This window comes from Elephantulus edwardii, unplaced genomic scaffold (assembly GCF_000299155.1).
Source record: "Elephantulus edwardii isolate Elephantulus edwardi_28Jun2011 unplaced genomic scaffold, EleEdw1.0 scaffold00213, whole genome shotgun sequence".
Lineage (NCBI taxonomy): Eukaryota > Metazoa > Chordata > Mammalia > Macroscelidea > Macroscelididae > Elephantulus > Elephantulus edwardii.
The window spans coordinates 3015775-3038562 of NW_006399963.1; the positions used below are offsets into that span (position 1 = coordinate 3015775).

The window sequence follows — 22788 nt, forward strand, 5'->3', positions numbered from 1 at the left end:
AGCCTCCAGTATCACAGCAACACCCAAGGTACTGCAGCCTCTCAAACAAGTGATGGAACATAGAAATAGATCTACATAAATATGCTCAATTGATTTTTTTTTTATAAAGCAGCAAAAACAACTCATTGGAAGCAGTATAGTTTTTCAGCTCAACTAGGCATCCATAGGCAAAGAAATGAACTTCTGTCTAATTCTTACATCTTATACAAAAATAATTCATGAACAAACATATAAATGTACTTTCATAAACCAAAGTAAAAGTAGAACATTTCTGGGGAAATACAGCAGAAAATCTTCAAGATTTAGGGCCACATAAATCATGAGCCTTAAAGGAAGAACAAATGAGTTAGATTGAAAATATTTGTTCAATGAGGACCTATGTTATGGGTATAGAAGAAAAAATCAACAACAATAACAACAAATGAAATACTAGAATAAATTATTTGTAGGCCCATATATTCAACAAATTACAAATGTCTAGAAGATATAAAGTCAAACTAAAGCCAAGTTTACTTCCTTGGAGTCCAACTCATTGTGACTCCTTATCAGGTTTCCAAGGATATAAATCTTTAGAGGAGACCAGCCATCTTTTCCTCACAGGCTGGTGGATCTTAATCACTACCAGCTAGCAGTCTGATACATATGCACTGTGTCACCAGAGCTTCTGAGAATATACAAAGAATCTTTGAAACTCAATAACTAAAAATTTCTTAGAAAAAAATATGAAGAAGTATTTCACGAAAAAGGATATACAGAAAAATATGTTCAACATTATTAACTGCTAGGGAAATGCAAATTAAAATGACAATATATCACTGAAACACTAAAAAAGTGTCAATACAAAAATTACAAAGTCAGGGAAACTAGAGAATTCATCTATTGCTTGGGAGGATTTAAAATTGTATAGCAATTCAAGAAAACAGTTTGACAGGTTCTTATAAACTGAATATAAATATTTTCATTCTTTGTCATTTATTCCAGAGAAATAAAAAACTTAACTTCACAAACACACCTTAAGCTAAATGTTCATAGAAGCTTTACTTATAATACTACTCCAAATCAGGAAACAAGCCAAATGTCCTTCAGTAAGTGAACAGTTAAACAATCTCCAGTGCATTCTCATCATGTCATTTTGTTGTGTGTTGTCTAATTCATCCCAGCTCATAATGGCCCACAGGATAGAACAGAACTGTCTTATGTTTTCTAGGCCGCAAGTTTTGTGGGAGCAGAGCTTCATGTCTTTTATCCCATGGAGAGACCTGTAGGTTTAAGCCACTAGTCTTGCAGTTAAAGGTCAAGCATTTAACCATTCTGCTACTGTATTCCCTTCTTCACTGAATACTAGTCAATGATAAAAAAGGGGATGAAAACCTACCAACACAAGTAATCGGTTATATATTCTTCAAACAATAAACTTCCTTGGGAAAAGGTACAATTCCACTTATATAACATTCTTGAAATGACTACATTTTAGATTAGCAGTTGCCAGAGTTAGAGAAAGAGAAAGAGGAGAGAGAGTATAGATGGAAGTAGTATACTTCTAAAAGGGCAACAGGAGAGATGTTTGTGTGAGGAAAATGTTCTGTATCTTGAATGTGATAATGTAAAGAAAATAAATTATATGTGTGATAATTGTATATATTTTGTATAGGAAAGTGAACGCATACACACAAAAGTGGCAAAAAATGAATAAGATAATAAATAAGATAATGAGCAAGATTCTATAGTTTTACAAAATGCTACTACGAGTGGGCATTAGGTAGAAGATAAACAAAATCTCTCTATACTTGTTCTTGCATCTACATATGGATCTACAATTACCTTAGCTAAATATATAATGCCAATGAAAGAAAAGAAAAATGGATAATAGATTATCACAAATTTAAAACAATTTTAATTTTAGAAAAACCTATGTGGCAAAAACATAATAGTGAAGTAATGACAACTGTTTTCAGAAATTTCATTCATTCTAGTTGGATGAATAATAGAAATCAAAGAACATATTATATTGGGAAAATTATACTACAAAATACCTCTTGAAAGTGGGAAAAAATGTAAAAAATGTCACTTTGGTAATTAAGGTATGACTAGAACAGTAAATTGACAGAGAACTAACAGAAATGCAGTCCGGGTTTAAAAAGACCGTGGCACCAGAGACATTATCGCCAACATTTGCTGGATCTTGGCTGAAAGCAAGGAGTACCAGAGCAATGTCTATCCATGCTTCATTGACTATGCAAAGACATGTGACTGTGGATCACAACAAATTGTGGCTAACCTTGAGAAGAAAGGGAATCCTAGAATACTTGAGTGTGCTCAGGTGAAACCTGTACTTGCATTCGGAACCAGTCCTCAGAATAGGGGTAGGAAACATGGTTTTTCCTGATTTTTTGCATAGTTCAAAATCAGAAAAGGAGTGTCTCAGGGATGCATTCTGTCTCCATACCTTTCATATCAGGAGGCTGGACCTTATGAGGAATATTGGAGGAAACTCATCAATAACATCAATACATTCTGGGGATGCCCCAGCTTTGCTTGCAGAAACTGAGGAGGACCAGAAGCATTTGCCGAAGAAGATCAAGGACTGCAATCTTCAATTTGGACTGAAGCTCAGCAGTGGACAAAGATTCTCACCATTGGGCCAATTTGCAACACCATGATAGATAGCGAAGAGATTGAGGGTGTTGATAATTTCGGCTTGCACTATCAACACTCTTGGCACCAGAAGAACTCAAGAAACTAACAGATAAGTAGCCCTAGGGGAGGCTGCTATCAGGGACCTCTCAAAAATGCTGATGAGCAACAATCTCAGTCTGGAGACTAAGGTATACCTGATTCAGGCCATGGTTTTCACAATTGCTTGCTATGTATCAGAGAGCTGGACAATGACCAAAGAGGATAGAAGAATTAATGCTTTTGAGTTGTGGTGCTGAAGAAGAGGATTGATCATACTGTGGAGTGCTAAGAGAACAAACATGTTTATCCTAGAGAGGGTGAAACCACGCTGCTCCTTGGAGGCAAAGATTTTAAAGCTCCATCTCACATACTTTGAGCATGTGGCCAGGAGGGACCAGTCCCTTGAGAAGGACATCATGCTTGGAAAGGTAGAGGGACAATGCAGGAGAGGAATACCCAAGATGAGATTAATTGACATGTTAACTAGGGTGATGAGATTAAATGTATCAAAGTCAGTGAGATTGGCTCAGGATAGGGCAGGGTTCAAAGCTATTATGCATAGGGTCACTATGAGTTGCAGGTGGCTCAACGGCACGTAACAACAGCAATGTAAACTATAGTCTATTCAATCTCTTGATATGCAAAAGAAGGACAATGAAGAAGGAAGAAGAGTAATTGCTAAATCTGAATTGTTGTGTTGGCAAAGAATATTAAATATATCATGGGCTGACAGAAGAAGCAAGGATGGTATGACTCTGGTTTGCTTATGTTGGATTTGTCATTAGAAAAGGTCAGTCACAGGGAGCTCTGGTGGCCTAATGGCAAGACGCTGTACTGCAATCCCAGAAGTAAGCGGTTCAAATCCACCAGATCCTCTGCTGGAGAAGGAGGAGACAATCTCCTCCTGTACCAGTCAGATCTGATTTGACGGTACACGTAAAAATAATACAATAAAAATAAAAAATAAAAAAATTTTAAAAAAAGAAAAGGTCAGTCACTACAAAAAGATTGTGATTGCTAATTTAAAAGGCAAAAAAAGAGAGAAACTTTATATGAGATGGATGTGCACAATAGCCATAGCAATGGACTCACACAGCAAAGGCTATGATGGTGATTCAGGGCTCAGTAACACTGTTCATGAGGCAATAATAAGCTGCAGTCAGCCTGACAACAACTAACAACACATGATCTAAGAGGGACATAAAACTTGTCTTATAGTCAGGCCATAATTAATTTTTTTTTCTCCACTTTTTTCTTGTTGTGTACCATTGAGTCAGATCCAACTGACACAGAAGGAGATTGCACCTCCTTCTCCAGCGGAGCATCTGGTGGATTTGAAATGTGAACCTTCAGAATTTTAACACAGCTTCTTACCACTAGGCCACCAGAGCTCCCTCCATAATTATTTTTAAAACAGGATAAAAATTGAAAATGAAAAAATAGCTACATGATGTAATCTCCTACATGCTTCAATATCCCCGTGAAAACATGGTGTTTTCACCATGATGCAACTATTTAAATAATTTGCTAATATTTAAAAATGTAGCATAAACATTTGATGACAAAACATTTAGAAGATAATTTATGACCCAACCAGCTGCATTCTGGGGGAATATTATTTCCTAAAGAAGTTTAATTGGAGGGAGCTCTGGTAGCCTAGTGACAAGAAGTTGCACTGCAATCCCAGAGGTACGTGATTCAAATCCACCAGATTCTCTGCTGGAGAAGGAGGGGCAATCTCTTCCTGTACCAGTCAGATCTGATTAGATGGTATACACACACAAAATAATAAATGAAATAAAATAAAATGAAATTAAAGAAAAGAAAAGAAAGGAAAAGAAAAGAGAAAAGAAAAAAGGAAAGGAAAGGAAAAGGAAAGAAAAAATCATTGGCTTAAGAAAAGATAAAAGTTGACAGAAACTACAATCTATGGTAAGGTGGAAGGAATGTGGACAATCTTTATTATTTTTTTTTTCTACTTAACATACTACATCTTAGAGTGCAGTCAAGAATGCCACAAAAAACAACTCAAGGTGGATCATGGACCTAGGACTAAAACCAAGGACTATAAACTTCATTACAGAAAAGCTAGGAACAACACTAGAAGTCCTAATCTACAACATAAACAGTCTTCCCAGTATCCTGGAAAAGCTACAACCAGGAGAAGATAACATAGATGAATGGGATCTTCTAAGACTCAAATCCCTATGCACATCCAAAAACTTCTCCAGTGGGGTAAAAAGGGAAGCCACTGACTGGGAAAAAGTATTCGGTAATAACATATCAGATAAGGGACTTATATCCAGAATTTATGAAATACTTGAGCACCACAACAAGATAAAGGTAAATAATCCAATAGAAAAATGGGCACAGGATATGAACAGGCACTTCACCGAAGACGACATTCAGATGGCTAACAAGCACATGAAGAAATGCTCAAATTCCCTAGCCCTAAGAGAGATGCAAATTAAAACAACTATGAGATATCATTTCACCCCAGTCAAAATAGCAAAATTTAACAGAACAGCAAGCAACAAATGCTGGCGAGGTTGTGGAGAAACTGGAACCCTGATTCACTGTTGGTGGGAGTGTAAAATGGTGCAACCCCTGTGGAAAGCAGTATGGCGCTTTCTCAAAAAGTTGCAAATAGAGATACCATTTGACCCAGCAATTCCACTACTGGGAATATACCCTGAAGAGACCATAGCTGACATCCAAGCAGATATATGCACACCCATGTTTATTGCAGCTTTGTTCACAATAGCAAGGAGTTGGAAACAACCTAAGTGCCCATCAACAAACGAATGGCTAGAGAAGCTGTGGTATATTTGCACAATGGAATACTATGCTGCATTAAAAAACAAGGAACTCATGCAATATTATTCAAAATGGTTGACTCTGGAGAACATTATGCTGAGTGAAATATCCCAGTCACAAAAGGACAAATATTACATGATGCCACTGTTGTAGAATGGGACTGTCCTTGGGGTTGGGGAGAGACTGAGTAAGATGGGTTCAATAATGTATACTGCACTGAAACAGAGGAGGGAGAAAACTGTTTAAAAGAGATATATAACTAGGTATTTCTGTCATCACAGGAGACTAGAGCGAGGGCTACATGGTGGAGGGGACCTGGGGGAGGATTTGTAAAACAATGAAAGAATCTTTTCTTTTACTTTTCCATAATTTTTGACTCATGTACTTATAACTTGTTAGTCAAATTTGTGTCTTCTAGGTTGCAACACCCCCATGATACATCTTCAAGGATATGAACATGTACGGCCAAGCACAATCAATAAGAGTGCATCTAAATTCCAAAATCAATCTCCATAATAGTCTATGTGTTTCCGACTGCCAAAGGGGCCCTTTAGAGTAGTGAGAGAAGATCTTCACCCTGAAACCCACAGCGTCCCTTTTCAGCAGGAAGTAGCTAAGAGAATACGCCATCCCCTTTTCCTTATGACTCAGGGTGAAATCTCTCTCAGGGAGGAGTGATAGGGAATGGCAAAGGACACACTGACAAAGAAGATTAATCAGAACTGGCTTTGACAAGCACTGTGGCATTTGGACAAGAATAAACTGGGAGGAGGGTAGAGAAAATAGTGCAACAACGAATGAATGGAAACCCAAAATCTCTGTAAATGTTTATGAAAATTAATAAAATATAATTATAGAAAAAAAAGAATGCCACTGAGATGGAAATATTTTTACAACTATTATGTGTGAGGTCCTTGGAAGGTACAACCATTTACCACATTTGACTGCTGAAAGGTTGGACGTTTGAGTGTATACAGAAGTGTTTCAGAAGAAAGCCATGGTATTTGCTTCCAAAATCCAGACACTGAAAATTCTACAGAATACAGCTCTATTCTGATACTTATGAGGTCACCATTAATTAAGGATAATCCCACAGAAACTAGGTTTGTCTGTTATTTTGTTTTGTTTTGTTTTGTTTTGTTTTGTTTTTTAATAACTATCTGTTCAGGACTATCCCCTGTTTTGTCTTCTGTTCTAGTTTCGTGATCTTTATTCATTTTGTAATAATGTCCTTTTTAGGCTCAAGTTCAGCCAGTAAGGTGGGCACATTATCTAACAACTCATCCTGGGGAAAAGATACCATGCTTAGGAAAGTAGAGGGTCAGTGAAAGAAAGAAAGATCCTTAGTGATGTGGACTAATACAGTGGCTAACATGGTGGAGATATTGAGGATAGAGGAGGATTAGGTCAAGGTTTGGGTCTGTTGTTCATAGAGGTGCTATGAGTCACAGTTGACTTGATGGCATCTAACAACAACTGAAGCTTTGAGTGATAGCTCACAGAGATTCAGCAGAGTGCAGATGCTCAGCTCATGAAAACACTCACCTTGGCTGAGCCAATGATCTGTCCATCCAGATAGGTAGAAACAGTACAATTCTTTTTCATCTCCTTGGTGACCACCACAGCCAAGTGATGCCACTGACCACAAGCCAGTAACTGTCCACACCTGACCTGGAGCTGACGTCCTGCAGAAGGCTCAGCAATATCCTCAGGTTCCATGGCATCTGAAAGAGAGCACAGATGCTGGCCATCACATGAAGTAGATGTCACAGAAACTCAGGAGAACCTCAGGAAGGATAGCTCATGTCAGCTACCATGAGTTTTAACCTCTTCAGCCAAAGTACCCTACCTTTCTAATGCAAACTACAGTGATCTTGCTTTGTGTTACCAAAGTAGTGACTGCTGAGCTGACCTAGACTCATGACAGCCTCATGTGTGTCAGAGTAGACCTGTGTGCTTCATAGGATTTCCAGTAGCTAATCTCTCAGAAGTAGATTGCCAGCCCTTTCTTCCTTGTATCTCTTAGTCTGGAAGCTCAACTGTAATCTGTTCAGCATCACAACAACATAGAATCCTCCACAGACAGATAGGAGGTGGCTGGGAATTTAAGTTATGTCTTGCACAGGAAAGGTAAGGATTTTACTGCTGGCCAATCTATTCAGTTCTGGTTGTGGGTTTTCTTCATCACCTGAATGACAACATGCATTCAACAAATCTTTGTTTTGATGTTCCACCAAATGTAGAACTCAGGGGAACATTCCAAAAAGAGTGGTGATTAGTGGAACTCCCCAAGCTTGTGGCTGTGTGTGTCAAGAGCTAGCTGAGCCCATGGGATCACCACTGGATGCCAAGCCTTACCCAGGGGCTGGAATTCTTTCTCCTCTGTGGACACCACCAAGGATAAGTCATCAAGGCAGAGACTGATGGAGAGGCAGATGAAGGGCTGTTCCGTTCTGGAGAGGTGGCGCACCAGCGTGAGGAATCGGAGAGGATGGCTTCCCGGGGAAACACCAAGCCGGCTAATCAGGAACCAGCAAGAAAAGGTCAGCCCCCCCAGGGGAGGGAAGGGTCTGGCAGTGCCTGTCATCAGAACACAAACATTCTCTTAGACTTCACTCTGCAGGACACAGGTTCATTCTCACTGCTGCTCTGAAGCAGCCCCTGCTCTGGGACTCCACAGATTCAAGCAGTATGTCACGTTGTCCTCACAGTGTAGGTGGCCAGCTTTGTTACTTCAGTTAGCAGAAGGAAGTTCGCAGAAAGCGAGAAGCAATAGTCTCACCTCAGCAGGACCCTGATCCCTCCATAACTGACACTTGATCTGTCCTACCTATGACCTTAAGCTGTTGTAACAAGAGAACAGAAAAGGGGCAACAAGTCCTGGGTGCCATCTATAACTGGCCAATACACAGCATAAGATCACAGGCCACTGGAATGGTTCAACTGCCCCTGACAGGGCTTCAGTGCAGACAGGCCTACTGCCCTGACAGAACAATCAGAGCCTGCAGCTTCATCTGCAGATTCATGGCTACAAAGATAAAAGCTTCTCAGCTCTGCTTTTCACTCTGCTGGCAGAGGTTGCCTGGCTCAGATAGCTCTGAGAGTTTGCACTGTCCTTGGCCAGTGGGTGTGCAGCTGAGCATAGCAATGTACAAAGTATGTCATGGCTCCAGGCAATCCCTACATGAGCCACTTGCCAAAATCAGGACTGTTTCTGGGTGGTAATCGGTGCATAATTCATATCAGTCTTGATGGAGAGACAAACAAGGCAAAGTAGACAAATCCATGCCAATTTGTGTCAACCACTGACACAATGAATCACAGCTCAGCAACTGAATCATCACACATTGAAGAACAGGGTGCTGGAATAAATGGACACTCAGTGGACAGGGCACCTTTCCCATACAAAGAATCTGAGCAAATTTACCATCTATAGGACAATTAAGCTACAGAAAATATCTGTCTTCTTTGAGATGGGAAAGGGAAATCTACACTCCAGGATACTCAAGGACTTATTATTGTATGGTCTGTGGTGAGTACAGCTCAAGGGGGCAAAGTATCTAGGAAGCACCTACCTGTCCCAATCCCTCCTGAGATGGAGTACTCTGTGCTGGTGCCCACAACTGTGGACAGGGTTGGAATGAATAGGCAGCTGGAAAACAGGAAGTATCTTTAGGTCATGACACCAAACAAACCTCTCCCATGGATTCAGCTGGTCTGCAGCTTGACCCTCCCTGGTCTGCATGTCCCACAGGCCTCTGCCTCTGTTCTGCTACTGGGTCAAGGCAAGTCATGTGCTGGTAGGACAAGCCCTATGGGAGAAATACTCTCTGGAAACATAAGGGGAGAACTTGTGGGGTCCAGCCACCCCAATGGTCACAGCAGGGACTTGTGTGCTGTCCAGGAAGGCATGGAAGTTCTCCATAGCCTGGACCTCTCTGAATGGGGGACACAGCTGCTGAAAAGAACATATGTATCATTCTGATTAGGCATTACAACACTAGGAAAGTGCATTTCAGATGTACAAACACACAAGTCTTTAGTACCCATAGCCTTCTGTGGACATGTCAAATTCCACGAATGAAGGTGCCAGGGCCCCCCTCTGTGGCTGCAGGTTACGAGGTGATGTCATGGAAATGAGGCTCAGCACAGTCTGCAGGGCAGCTGTAGAGCTGAGGAGTGGCTCCGAGGGCCTGAGCGCCTGCGAGATTCCAGAGCTAATGTTCATGGGATCCTCTTCAGCACCCAGCTCTGCTGCCTTTGACCCTAAGGCAGGAGACAAGTAGATAGATGTGCATTTACTCCCCATTTTAAAATGACCAGAACCTACAAGCCATAACTCAGCTCCAGCTCACAGTGACACCATGTGCTACAGAATAGAATTGTTTCACTGTGTTTTCTCAGCTGTAATGCTTCTGGAAACAGCTCACCAGGGCTTTCTTATGCCGTGTTGCTGGGTGGTTTGAACTGCCAGCCTTTATTAGAAGATAGTCATAAACTGTTAGGGCCACATGGGTCCCTGAGTGTCTGCCAGTGGTGAAAAGTCGTAGCGCTTTCTCAGCATGTTCATGGGCGCCCTTCAGCCTGTCTTCCCAGGTTCTCTATTGACTGATAGTGGGGTGTGACAACAACCATAATTTCCAGGTGCCCCGGCCTGAATGCCTATACATTCTATAGCAACCTTGCAGAAAGTAGCCTGCTCCACTCACCTCTGGACAACATCCTTGAGCCCAGCTCTCTACACAACTTTTCCACTGGGTCTCCCTGCCTCAGTATCCCACATGGACTTAATGTAAACCTATTCCTGACCTTATTTTCTCCAGAATGGGTCCGTGCACCATTCTTCACCCCTAGACACTCCCTGATCCTGAGCTATGACCAACGCTTTCTGAGAGTCTTCACCATGATCTTTGTGCCATCACAAGAGGCATTTGGGCACACAGTGGCTTGGAGGGGACATCTATTCTGTTCCTGATATGTAGGCCCTACATCACCAATGGCATGTGCACCATGGTCTGCTTAGCGTCCCCTTTCCAGGCTGGCCTCACCCAGTGACCACAGCCCCTCTACTTTCTTCATCTGCTTCATGGAGGATTGTGCCAACTTTTCTCAACCCATCTGCTTATCCACCTGCTAAGAACTACACTTCACCCCATTACTAGGCATGCATGCTTCCATCTTCCCTCACCTGAGCATCCAGAACAGTCTCCATGCACACCAGGTGAACTGAGCATCTTTGTAGCAGCTACTGTAGGAGATGATATTCCAAGACGTAAAAACTGCCTGGTGTCACAGCATGAAAGAAGCAAATGAAGGCATTTAACAGACAAAAATTATCCCCAGCTGTCCCCAGTCCCCATGCTGCCATCCTGGCCCTCTATATATTTGCACCTCTGCCCTTCTAGCTGGTAGGTCTTTTTCACAAGCCATTCAGAAACAGCATTCCTGTCCTGGTACCAAGGCCAGAAAGCTGGTGAGTTTAAAGGTTTTCATCTAACCAGGGTCCAGCAAAGAGTCTCAAAGTGGAACTTAGGAAGATAAGAAAATTGTTGGAAAATAACTATCATACATTGTTGGCAAGTACCTAATGGAATTAGAGATTTAGCCCCTAAACACATCCTACAGCCTCCAGGAGGAGCTCTGTTGGTTTAGTGGTAAAAAATTCACAGGCAACACAAAGGTATACAGTTTGAATTCACCATCTGCTTTGAGAGAGGAAGATGAGCAGTCTTCTCTCCATGGGATTTAAAGCCTCCGAAAACCCGCTGGGGTGTTAGGTGTAAATTGATTCTGACTTGAGAGTACACAACAACAACAAAACCTCCAGGAGAGTGACCAGACCCTAGGCACTTAGAGGATCCCTTCCTTCTCTACTTGCAGTCTTTCTGACATCTGCCTGTTCATATTCCAGGTCTGTTCCCCACTGTCAGGGCATCTTCCCTCTCAAAAGCATTCAACTCAGTGACTTCGTGGAGAGATTGCTCTTGGGAGCACTGGCTTTGTCTCTCTGTTCCTAGTACAGGCTCCTTGCTGCTGTTTTGGTGGTGCTCCTGACCACCACAGTTCTTGAGCAGTTCCCTACAGCCACAGCCCGTGCCTCCGAGCCCCAACCCTACACACTGGAGCTTTCTCGCTCACTTTCTCATTTTCTTGTTTTCTCTTCATCTCCTGTTCAGAAATCTGTACAGCTTCTCTCTCTTGGGGCCCTCAATCTCCTGATGAGCATTCCCCAGAGCAGTGCTGTAGAAACAAATTTCCATTCCCTCCCCTCAAAAAAAACCCACTTAGCTCCAGTAGAGGAAGGTTATGTCACCTTTGAAGCAGTGTCACCCTAGCACACACACAGTGGACACTGAGCAAGCATATATTGATGAATGTTAGGAAAAATTGGAGAAGTGGCATCAGACACCCCATTAACTCTTTTCTTCCCAGTGTGCACCTGTATCAGCAAGCACAGGGCCCAGAGCTCAGCTGCAGCAGCTGGCACACAGCTCACAGTACCTTAGCACATCAGGTGTAATGGCCTGGGAGGCTAGCTTCTCAAATATCCTAATAAGGCTCAGGTGCAGGGGGTGGCTGCTTGTGACCAGGGCCTTGTGGCAGGCAGCCAGGAGTGTACTGAGCATTCCTCCCTCACACAGGACTTGGCGGTTCTTCTCAGATTTCACCAGGGACTGAAGATGGCCTGCAAGGGAATGCTGGATCTCCATGGAAAGCTGGAAGGTAGCAGAAATGAGAGTGAGCCCTGTACATCAGAATACACAAGAGCAAGGCTGGCAGGTACAAAGGCTGGTGATGTCAGGGTGTGCCACGGAACAAAGAGATGACCTCCACAGCCAGTCCTCAATGACACACAACAACAACAATAAGGAGTAGGGGGTCAGCAGATATTCAGTGACAGAAGTCTCACCTTCCATATTAGAAACCCAGGTTCAGTGCAACTCATGTGCAACCACCACCTGTTATGAAAGCTGCCAGTGGTTGTGTCCTGAGCTGATATTAGTAGTTTTCAGACTAAGATTGACTGAAGAAAGGCTTGCCGATCTACTTCTGAAAATTATCCAGTGCAAACTCCATGGATCCTCCTCAAAGGTCCAATGTTCAGGGGACGGTTTATGCCAAGTAACCCACAAAGAAAACCCAAATTGTCACCGAGCTGCTAATATAAATTAATAGTATATATGAAAAGATATTTACATTGTTTATCATCAATTTCTAGATTTTTATAAAAGGTGAATTAGTGACAAGGTTCACACCTCTATTTCCTTCCTTCTATCTTCTAAATACCTAACTACAGCTCTTTCTTACAGATGACTCTCCAATGGGTTTTCAGAAGCTATAAGTGATGCAGGAAGAATTTTCCCATCTTTCCCTTTTGGAGCTGGTGAATTTGAATTGCCTGATTTGGGGTTGGCAGCATTAGACTACCATAGAATTAGGCTACCAAAACAAGGTGACATTGCTAGTGTCAGATGGATTTTGGTTGAAAGCAGAGGATTCCAGAAATATGTTTACTTATGTTTTTATTGACTATGAAAAGAGATTTGGCTGTGTGGATCATAACAAATTATGGCTTACATTGAGAATGGAAATTCCAGAACACACATGTGAAACTTATACCTAAACCAAGAAGCAGTTATCTGAATAGGATAAGGGAACACTGCATAGTTGAAAACCAGTAAAGTTGTATATCAGGGTTTCTCCATATCTATTCACTTTGCATTCAGAGCAAATAGTTCCAGAAGCTGAACTATATGAAGAAGTATATGGCATCAGGATCAGAGGAAGACTCATAAACAACCTAAATTACACAAATGACACAATCTTGTTTGAAGAAATTGAAGAGGACTTAAAGAACTTACTGAAGAAGATCAAAGACAACAGCCTTCCATATGGATTACCTTTAAACATCAAGAAAACAGAAAATCTTCACCAGTGGACAACATCAAAGAGAAATGATTGAAGGAAACATCATGATAGATTATTATTGAAGCTGTCAACAATTTCATTTTACTTGAACTCATAATCAATGCCCATGGTAGCAGCAGTCAAAAAATCGAAAGACTTCTTGCACTCAGAATAACTGTTTTCAAGGATCTCTCCAAAGTGCAAAAAGGCAAAGATGTCTATTTAAAGGTTAGGGTGCATCAGATATAAGTACACCATATTGATATTGTCAATATAGATGAACTATAGACTATGAATAAGAATAACAGAAGAAGAATTGAGGTCTTTGAATTGTGGTGTTGAAAAAGAATAAGAATAAAAATGTCTCTTAGGAGAATAAAGTGTTTCTTAAAGGCAAATATGGTGAAACAGTCTTTGGAAAAATACACAGGCTAAGAAAGCTACAGAATCAAAGGAAGAAAGGAAGAACTTCAACAAGATGGATTGATACAGTGACTGTAACAATAGACTCAAGTGTATCAAAGATTGTGAGAATGGTGAAGGATAGGGCTAGGTTCAGATATATTGTTCAGAGAGTCTCTATAAGCAGTAGTCTAAGAAGTCACTGTTTGACACAAATATATGATATTCACCTATTAAGGGATTGTAGTTCAAATTCACCGTGGACTCCTTGAAAGAAAGGTCTGATTATCTACTTCTGGAAGATCACACGACCAATGAGGAAAAAATAGAGGCTAGTGATATATTGAGAGAGGATGCATCCCTGATGCACTCTCTTCCTGATTTTAAACCATGCAGTGTTTCCTTGCTCTGTTCTGAGGATTGCTTCCTGGTCTGAGTACAAGTTTTGCATAAGCATGATCAAGTATTTTGGGGTTCCCATTCTCCTCAAGGTTAACCACAATTTGTTGTGATTTACACAGGCAAACACCTTTGCATAGTCAATGAAACAGAGATTGGTATCCCTCTGGAACTCTTTGCTTTCTGCCAAGATTCATCTGACATTGACAACAATGTCTCTAGTGCCAAAACCTTTTGTAAACCTAGCTTGTATTTCTGGTAGTTCTCTGTCAATGTACTATTCCAGTCTTTTCTGGATAATTTTCAGCAGGATTTTGATAGCATGTGATAGTAGTGATACTGTTCAATAATTTCCACACTCTGTTGGGTCACCTTTCTTTGAAATGAGAATGAACTCCAGTCAGTTGGCCCGGTAGTTGTCCTCCAGATTTCTTGACACAACCTGGTGAGCACATCCAGTGCAGCCTCTGTTTGTTGAAATATGTCATTTGGTATTTCATCAATTCCTGGGGCTTTATTTCTTCCAAGTCCTTCTGGGCAGCCAGAACTTCCTCCTTGAGGAGCACCTACTATCAGGCAGAATTTTTTTTTAAATATTTTAATATGCCACCATTTTACCCGCATTACTGTTAATCTGACCACCTGACACCAAGGGGAGGGCTTTTGTTCCTCAGAAGGAGATGACTTCCATTCCTATAAATGTAATTAACTGTAGGAGCAGTGAGAGTCAGAAAATGGGCATGCAAACCTGACCAAGGACTAGAATCCAAAATAAGTTATGGGTGGGTAGACAGTCGTGTTGCCATGCCAACGAGAGAACTTCAGATCTATTTGTTGTTCCAAGGAAGAAAAATGGACGATTTCATCCTGTGATATTTGTAGCCTCAGAAATCCCACTGGAGAGTCACCTATGAGTTGGTTCCAACTTGACATCAATAAATTGAGTTGTTGAAATAATTATGTGACTTTTACTTTGAGAAGTTCTTCCATGTATCTATCCTAACTTCTTTCCTACTTTTCTTTGGGAAGTTTTAGTGCCCTTCCCTGTATTCTGCCAAAACCTTTTTTTTTTCTTCTTCACTCTCCTCAAAGCAGAAAATGTATGTTCATCCTCTTTACTGTAAATTTCCCTATCCCAGATATTAGATTTATTTAGTTGGTAACTATATACTTTTAATCTGTGATTAAATCTGGAGAGACAGTGTGTATGAAGCTAGATGCAAATATAATGCCACAATGTATATTTAGTAAAAACTAAGAAAAAGTTTTCACAATTTCCAGCTTTTATTACCAGAATTTCACTTATTACTTTTGGGAATTTTGGTTTGGTTTTCTTATCACTAAAACATGGATACTTACAATGTAATATTAAAATGGGGAAGGGGGAGAAAGAAAAAGTTGACAAGGGGAGAAATGCTGATCTTGTCTAATGATGCCACAAGTTTACTCCAAAATCTACTCAATACCCCATAATGGAGGAGGACAAATTGATCGCCCTCATTATCACTGCAGCTCTGTCAATACCAATATTGCCTTGTTTTGAATAAAATGTACTTTTTTTCCAATGTTGGTTCCAGTAAAATGAGGTTTTAGTGAAAATATGAGCAGTAGCAGGAAGCCAGTCTGGTTTCTCCCCTACAAATGGATTGATTTTCCTAACATATTACTCCCAACACAGGCGGGGGATGGTGGTGCAATTAGGGCCTCACAGTGAGCACACAGGGTCATCAAGCTGGTCTGCAGACCAGACCTTCCAGGCACATGATCACAGAGCAATAACAGAGTTTCTGCTTCTCCACTGACAGTGGAGTCTCAAGTCTGACCATGCCCTTCTATGAGTATGTCTTCTTTCTCTTCCACTTTGTTATCTGACCTGCATTGTTGCCTTCAAGTTGAGTATAACTCATAGTAGCTTTATGAACAACAGATCTGAAGCTAGCCCTATCCTATATCATACCCATCATGTCTAATATACTTGACCCCATTGCTGTAGTCACTGTGTCAATTTCTCTTGATGAGGATCTTCCTTTTTTAGGCTGACCTTCCATCTTTATTAGCATAATTGTCCCTTTCATGGAATAACCTCTTCTAACAACATGCCCCAAAGTATGTGAGATGAAGCGTCACTATCCTTCCCTCTAAGAAGCACTCGACTGCACCTTCTCCAAGAAATTTCAGTTTATTTTTGCAGTCCATGGAATAGTTACTGCACAACTAAAAGCAACTAACAAACTCAAAGGCATCAGATGCAAGTGATTAAAAATATCATGCGTTGAGTCAAGTCCACCTTAGTCTTCAAACTGACCTCATTGTTCCTCAGAACTTTGGAGAGGTTTTACCAATGAAATGTCTTTTGATTTCTTGACTGCTGGTACCAAGAGTGTTGATTGCAGATCCATGTAATATGAAATTGTTGACAATTTCAAGCAGTTCTCCATCTATCATGATGTTGCCTTATAGATCTAGTGGTGAAGATTTTTGTTTTCTTGATGATGAGAAGTAATCCATATTGAAAGCCTTATTCATTGATCTTCTGCAGCAAGTTGATGATTCTTCCAATTCTAATGCCACTTTTCCCCTCATAGAGTCCAGTTTCTCAAAGTACTTGTTCAAGATACAGAACAGTAAGGATACATCCCTGATGCACTTTTTTCTTGAGTTTCAAATACTCAGTGTTCCCTTCCCTAAGAAGTTGTTCAGACAACTTCTTAGTTTTTTTAATGTAGTTTTATAGATATTTTTGTATGATATGCAGCAATATTTTACTTGTGTGTGATAGTAATGATATTGTTCTATAACTTCCATATTCTGTCACCTTCCTTGGGAATGAGAACAAATATAGATATCTTCCAGTTAGTTGTCCATATAACAGTCCCCTAAATTTCTTGGCACAGACTGTAAGCATGTCCAAGGCTGTATCAGGTAGTCAAAACATTAATTGGTATTCTATTAATTCCTGGTACTTTACTTTTGCCAATGTCTTCAGTTCAGCTTTAGCTTTTTCCTTCATTACAATTACCCTCAAGATCATTGACTTTAGACCACATGCTACTTACTGAAATATTTCAGTGTTGACCAATTCATTTTGGTCCAGCAACTCTATGTATTCCTCCTGTATCCTTTTGATGTTTCCTAGATTGTTCAAGATTTTGTCCATAGTGTTACTAGGGCTATACTGAGTGGCTAACTGAAAGGTTGGAGGCTTAAGTTCATACAGAGATGTCGGAAGAAATACTTGGCAATCTACTTAAAAAAAACAGTCATTGAAAACTTTATAAAGCAGAGTTCAATTCTCACACACTTGGGGTTGCAATGAGTTAGGATCAAGGGCCTAATAAGGAGCTGTGACCCCAGGATGGGCTTCTTTCTGGAGTAAAGCCCCCGGGGGTCTATGGGTCCGTGGCATCTCTGGATGTTAGCTAAGCTGTCCTGACAGCCACAGATACCATCTGATTATGCCACGTTTCTTCCTCTATAATTTTCCAGAACAAGGGACTTCTTTTGAGCTATTCAATTTGGACTAATCATTTATTTCTATTTCAGTTAAGTACTCTTTATCTGATGATTTTGAAATTTAAACAACCTCAGATCTTTAAGTTAAATCAAAATTATACACAAAAAATCTTGTTAAATTTGACAGTAGGGCCCACAGACATATTTCACATGACAGCTGTTGGTTTGATAGCTGTCCACTTAGAATTAAGTTTTTGTTGATATGAGTACTTGACACTCCAGCATGATTCACTCATCATACTGCTCATGCAGCCTCATATCTTTCTTTTGAACCTTTTCACTTTGAATAGAATCACATTTATTTGGTCTATTTCAGAAGCCACCCTGAGAAGTTACCTGGATTTTTACCAGATCGATAGTTATTTACATGTGGTGGGAAGGGACTGGTCATTAGAGAAGGACTTCATACTTGGAAGGGTGAAAGGGCAGCACAGGAGAGGAAGATCCCTGACGAGATGGATTGACAAAGTAACTGGGGTAATGGGGGTAGGTGTGTCAGAGTTAGTGAGTGGCTCAGGATACGGCAGAGTTCAGAGCTGCTGTACATAGGGTTGCTCTGAGTCACAGGTGACTCAAAGGCACATAACAATAACAACATAGTTATTTGATAATGTTCATGGATAGATTGGGTACAGTGATTAAAAACATAGAATATTTTTTAATTGGATATATTTAGAATATCTGCTTTTATTGTTAGTTGTCACCCATTGGCTCTAATTCACAGCAATCTTATTTGAACAAAACAAAGTGGTCTCCACACTGAACCACCATCATGACTGGTAGTATACATGAGTCAATGGTGTGGTTTTTGTGTCAGTCTATCTAATTTAGAATTTCCCTTATAGTCATTGGTCTTCTTCTTTTTTTTTTTTTTTTTTTTTTTTTTGGTCTTCTTCTTTATCAAACGTTATGTCCTTTTCCAGTGACTGTTTTTTCCTAATGCTATATCTCTGGTGTAAGCAGTGGTGGCATCCACTTCATAAACAACATGCCTCTAGAAACTCTATGAACTTTGGTAAATCATGATAGTTATAGAAAAATTTCAGGCCTTTTGTTTATAGGGTCTCTATGAGTCTTGCTAGACTTGATGGCAGGCAAAAACAACACAGCATATCTCTGGTGACCTAGTGACAAGAAGCTGCACTGCAATCTCAAAGGCACACGGTTTGAGGCCACCAGCTGCTCTATAGGAAAAGGATGGACAATCTTCTTCTGTGCAATTAAAGACCTTGAAAATCCACTGGAGAATCAGATATGAGTTGTTTCTGACTCTGGTACACAACAACAACATATTCAAAGTAAACAAGGTGAAATCTTACTGTTCTCATTTTTAAGGAGTGTTCTGCCAATAGTGCATGTTTGTTCTTTTGTCAGGCCACAATACATTTAACATTCTTTATCAATACTGCCAAACAATGGGCCCTCCTTTTAACATACTTAAAGTAGGTGAGACAAAGTTTCACTATCCTTGCCTCTAAGGAGCACCCTGGTTTCACTTTCTCCAAAACCAAATGTGTTTGTGCTTTAGGTAGTCCATTGTAAACTCAATACTCTTTGCCTACACCAGAATTCAAAGGCCTCTATTCTGCTTCATGCTGCCTCTTCATAACCCAACTTTCAGATGCAAGTGAAACAATTGAAAATACCATGGCTTGAAACAGACACACCTTAGTTTTGAAATGGATACCATTGCTCTTTAACACTTTAAAGAAGCCCTTGACAGATTTCCCAAATGCAACAAGTCTTTTTATCTCTTGCCTGCTGCTACCATACAAAAGTCAATGGTCAGTGTTGACTATGGATCCAAGCAAAATTAAATCACTGACAATTTTAATCTTTTTCCATTGATAATGATGTTGTCTATTAGTCCAGTGGTTGAGGATTTTGAGGCTTTTTTTGTGTTGAGATGTAATCTATATTGAAAACTGTAGTCTTTGAGCTTCTGCAGCAAGTGCTTCAAGCTCTCTTCAATTTTATAAACAAGGTGTTTCTTCTGTATAAAGCAGGTTGTTGATGAGTGTTCCTCCAATCTTGATGTAACATTCTTCTTCATACAGTCTAGTTTCTCAAATTATTTGCTTACCATACAAAGTGAATAGATATAGAGAAAGTTTACAGCCCTGATGTATACCTTTCCTGAGTTTCTACCATGGAGTCCTTGTTACGTTCAGAAAACAGCTTCTTGGTGTAAGTTTAGGTTTTGCATGAGCACAGGTCTTCTTGGGATTCTGATAGTTTTTTATTGGCTCACATGGTCAAATGCCTTTGTCAGTAAAATGCAAGTAAATAACTTTCTGGTGTTCTCTGCTTTCAGCCAAGATCCATCTGACATTAGCAGTGTTATCTCTTGCGCCATGACCTCTTCTGAATCCAATTTTAATTTCTAGCACTTTTCTATTTTCTATTTCCATTTATTTAATAACCTTCAGTAAGATTTTACTTGCATGTGATGTCAATAATATTTCACATTTACATCAGATAATTTCCACATTCTGTGGCATCTCCTTTTTTTTTCTTTTTTTAGTGAGAACAAATATAGATCTTTTCCAGTCAGTTGTCCAAGAGTAGCTGTCTTCCAAATTTCTTGGCATAGGCTAGTGAGCTATAGGGCTTCATCTGTTTGCTGAAACACTTAACCAGTATCCCATGAATTCCCGAGATCATACTTTGCCAATGCCTTCAGTGCAGCGTTAATGTCTTCCTTTGTTACCTTTAGTTCTTGATCATATGCAATCTCTTGAAATTATTGACTATCAACAAATTCTTTTTAGTACAGTGACTCTGTGCATTTCCTCCACCTTCTTTTGATGCTTTCTGCATCATTAAATGTTAGTCCCTAGAATCCTTACGTATTTCCACTGAAGGCTTGAGTTTGTTCTTCAATTCTTTCAGTGTGAGAAATGGCAAGTGTGTTTTCCCTTTTGATTTTCTAACTCTAGTTCTTTCTACATTCTAATACTTTGCAATTACCTCATATATACATAAAAGCTACATCATGAAGAAGGAAAGTTGAAGAAGAATTATGGTGTGACAATGAATATGAAATACACTGTGAACTGCCAATAGAATTGATAAATCAATCTTGGAGAAAATGTTACCAGGACGTTCCTTAGAAATAAGGTAGACAAGCTTCATTTTGTTTACATTCACCACATCAAAAGGAAAAATCAATCTCCAGAAAAGGATATTATTTTTATAAAGTTAATGGTCAGTAAAAATGAGTGATATTGTCCATGAGATGGATTAACACAATCACTACAACAGTTGGCTCAAATATACTAACAATCTTGGAGATGACACAGGATCAGATAACATTCTGTTCTGTTTTACACAAGATTTGCATGAGTTAGAGCCAACTTGACAGCAGCTAACAACAACAACAACAACAGTAAAACAAGTTTGAGATAAAGAATTTCAGGATTAATTAATTACTACTTTCCCCTCCCCCATAAGACTTTAGAACTTTGAATCTTGTGCTAAGGATTTTATTTTTTAATTGTTATATTAATTAAAGTTTACAGAAAGGATGAGTTTTCATCCATGCACTGATATTACTTTTTCTTTATCCTCCTCCTCAATCACCCTGTAATGAATGAATGAATGAATGTATAAAACATAATGTACATGAATGAAAAAAAATATGCTGACCAATAGTGAATAATTATATAAAACACAATGTATATGAACAAATGCATAAAATACAATGTATGTGAATGAAGTACAATATGCATGAATATATGAAAACCAACAACAGAAGAGAAATATTAACAGAACTTTCAGGTAATTTAGCTCTGTACCTTGATGTGGTAAACCTGAGATTTTATCAGTATCTACTTTCCTTATAATCTGGACTCTATCTTCATAGAAAGGCTTCAGTGATGGTGATAATTACTCATCAAAATTTTGCTTCTTAGTACAGCATTTAAGAATTTTTGTAATGTGACTTCAACCTTTCCAGTCTTACTCACTAATATTCAATGAACATAGTCCTAGTCCACCTGAACAACTTAAAGTTCCCCAAATGGGCACCTTTGTATACATCTCTGTGGCTTTTTGTTTTGTTTGCCTTTTTTGTGTCAATCCTTCAAGTATATGCTTTTCCTCTAAAACTGAGCCCCAGTGTTCTCTGGATATTTTCCTCTGTGCCCTAAGGTTGTGCAGGCAAACTTCTCTAGCAGCATGCTATATTACTGTCTTCTATCCTTATCTGCCTATCTACTCTCAAACCCAGACAGTTCTGTGACTTTTATGTCTGAATCATCTGTGGCACATAGTAGGTGTATCTTAAATATTCATGAAAGCAAACACATCATATTTGTTGGTCAATACAAGTTGAGTTCCACTTCCACTAACTGGACTTGGCAGCTCCTTTTCCTCACCCCCTACCTCCTCTGAGTAAAAGTCTTTATGTGTACACAAATAGTATTCCTTTATGAAATGTGATTTAAAAGTTTGCATTTCACTTTTAAGGCAATTTAAACCTACCCACAGTGGCACCACAGAAGAAGATCTGGCAACCTGTTTCTATAAAGAGATCAGCCAAGAAAGCTGTATGGAGAAGTTCTAATTCCTTAATATATGGGATCTTCATGGGTCAGAATCAACACAAGGACAGTAAGGCAGAAAGGACTCTAGGCCACAAATTTTGTGAAAGTGAAGTGACCTTTTGACACTGCTGTAGCACATAGGCGATGCTCAGTGACAAGATTTTTCATAACTGTGACAGTCGCAAAGTACACTGAGAAGAAAACAAGTCTTTCTTCTCCATCACCATTCATTTTTGGGACCAGCTCTGCTCAAAGAAAATTCAGTTAGACCATACTTTTTGTTTGGTGCTTATTGTTGTTAGATACCTTTGAGTTGAGTATGACTCATAGCAACACTTTGAACAACAGACATAAATTCTGTCTTATCCTGCACCATCTTCATTGTCTCTGAGACACTAGAGGCCATTTCTGAAGTCACAGTGTCAATGCATCTCATTGGGTGGTCTTTCCCTCCTTCACTGACCTTCCATCTTTCTAAGTGTGATGTCCCCTTCCAAGCAATATCTTTGCCTAGCTGCATGTCAAA

The 22788-nt window shown here is 39.8% G+C and overlaps 1 protein-coding gene across 1 annotated transcript in view; it reads right to left on the reverse strand.

The window, feature by feature from the left end:
- WDFY4 (WDFY family member 4) overlaps nucleotides 1-22788 on the reverse strand; it is a 704682-nt gene that overhangs the window by 419224 nt on the left and 262670 nt on the right. The window contains exons 13-18 of the mRNA XM_006897732.1: nucleotides 11995-12209; nucleotides 10682-10776; nucleotides 9540-9759; nucleotides 9069-9145; nucleotides 7852-8073; nucleotides 7039-7217 (exon numbers count right to left, since the gene is read on the reverse strand). Of these exons, the coding sequence (XP_006897794.1) occupies nucleotides 7039-7217; nucleotides 7852-8073; nucleotides 9069-9145; nucleotides 9540-9759; nucleotides 10682-10776; nucleotides 11995-12209 (1008 nt within the window). The remainder of the gene's footprint in view (nucleotides 1-7038; nucleotides 7218-7851; nucleotides 8074-9068; nucleotides 9146-9539; nucleotides 9760-10681; nucleotides 10777-11994; nucleotides 12210-22788) is intronic.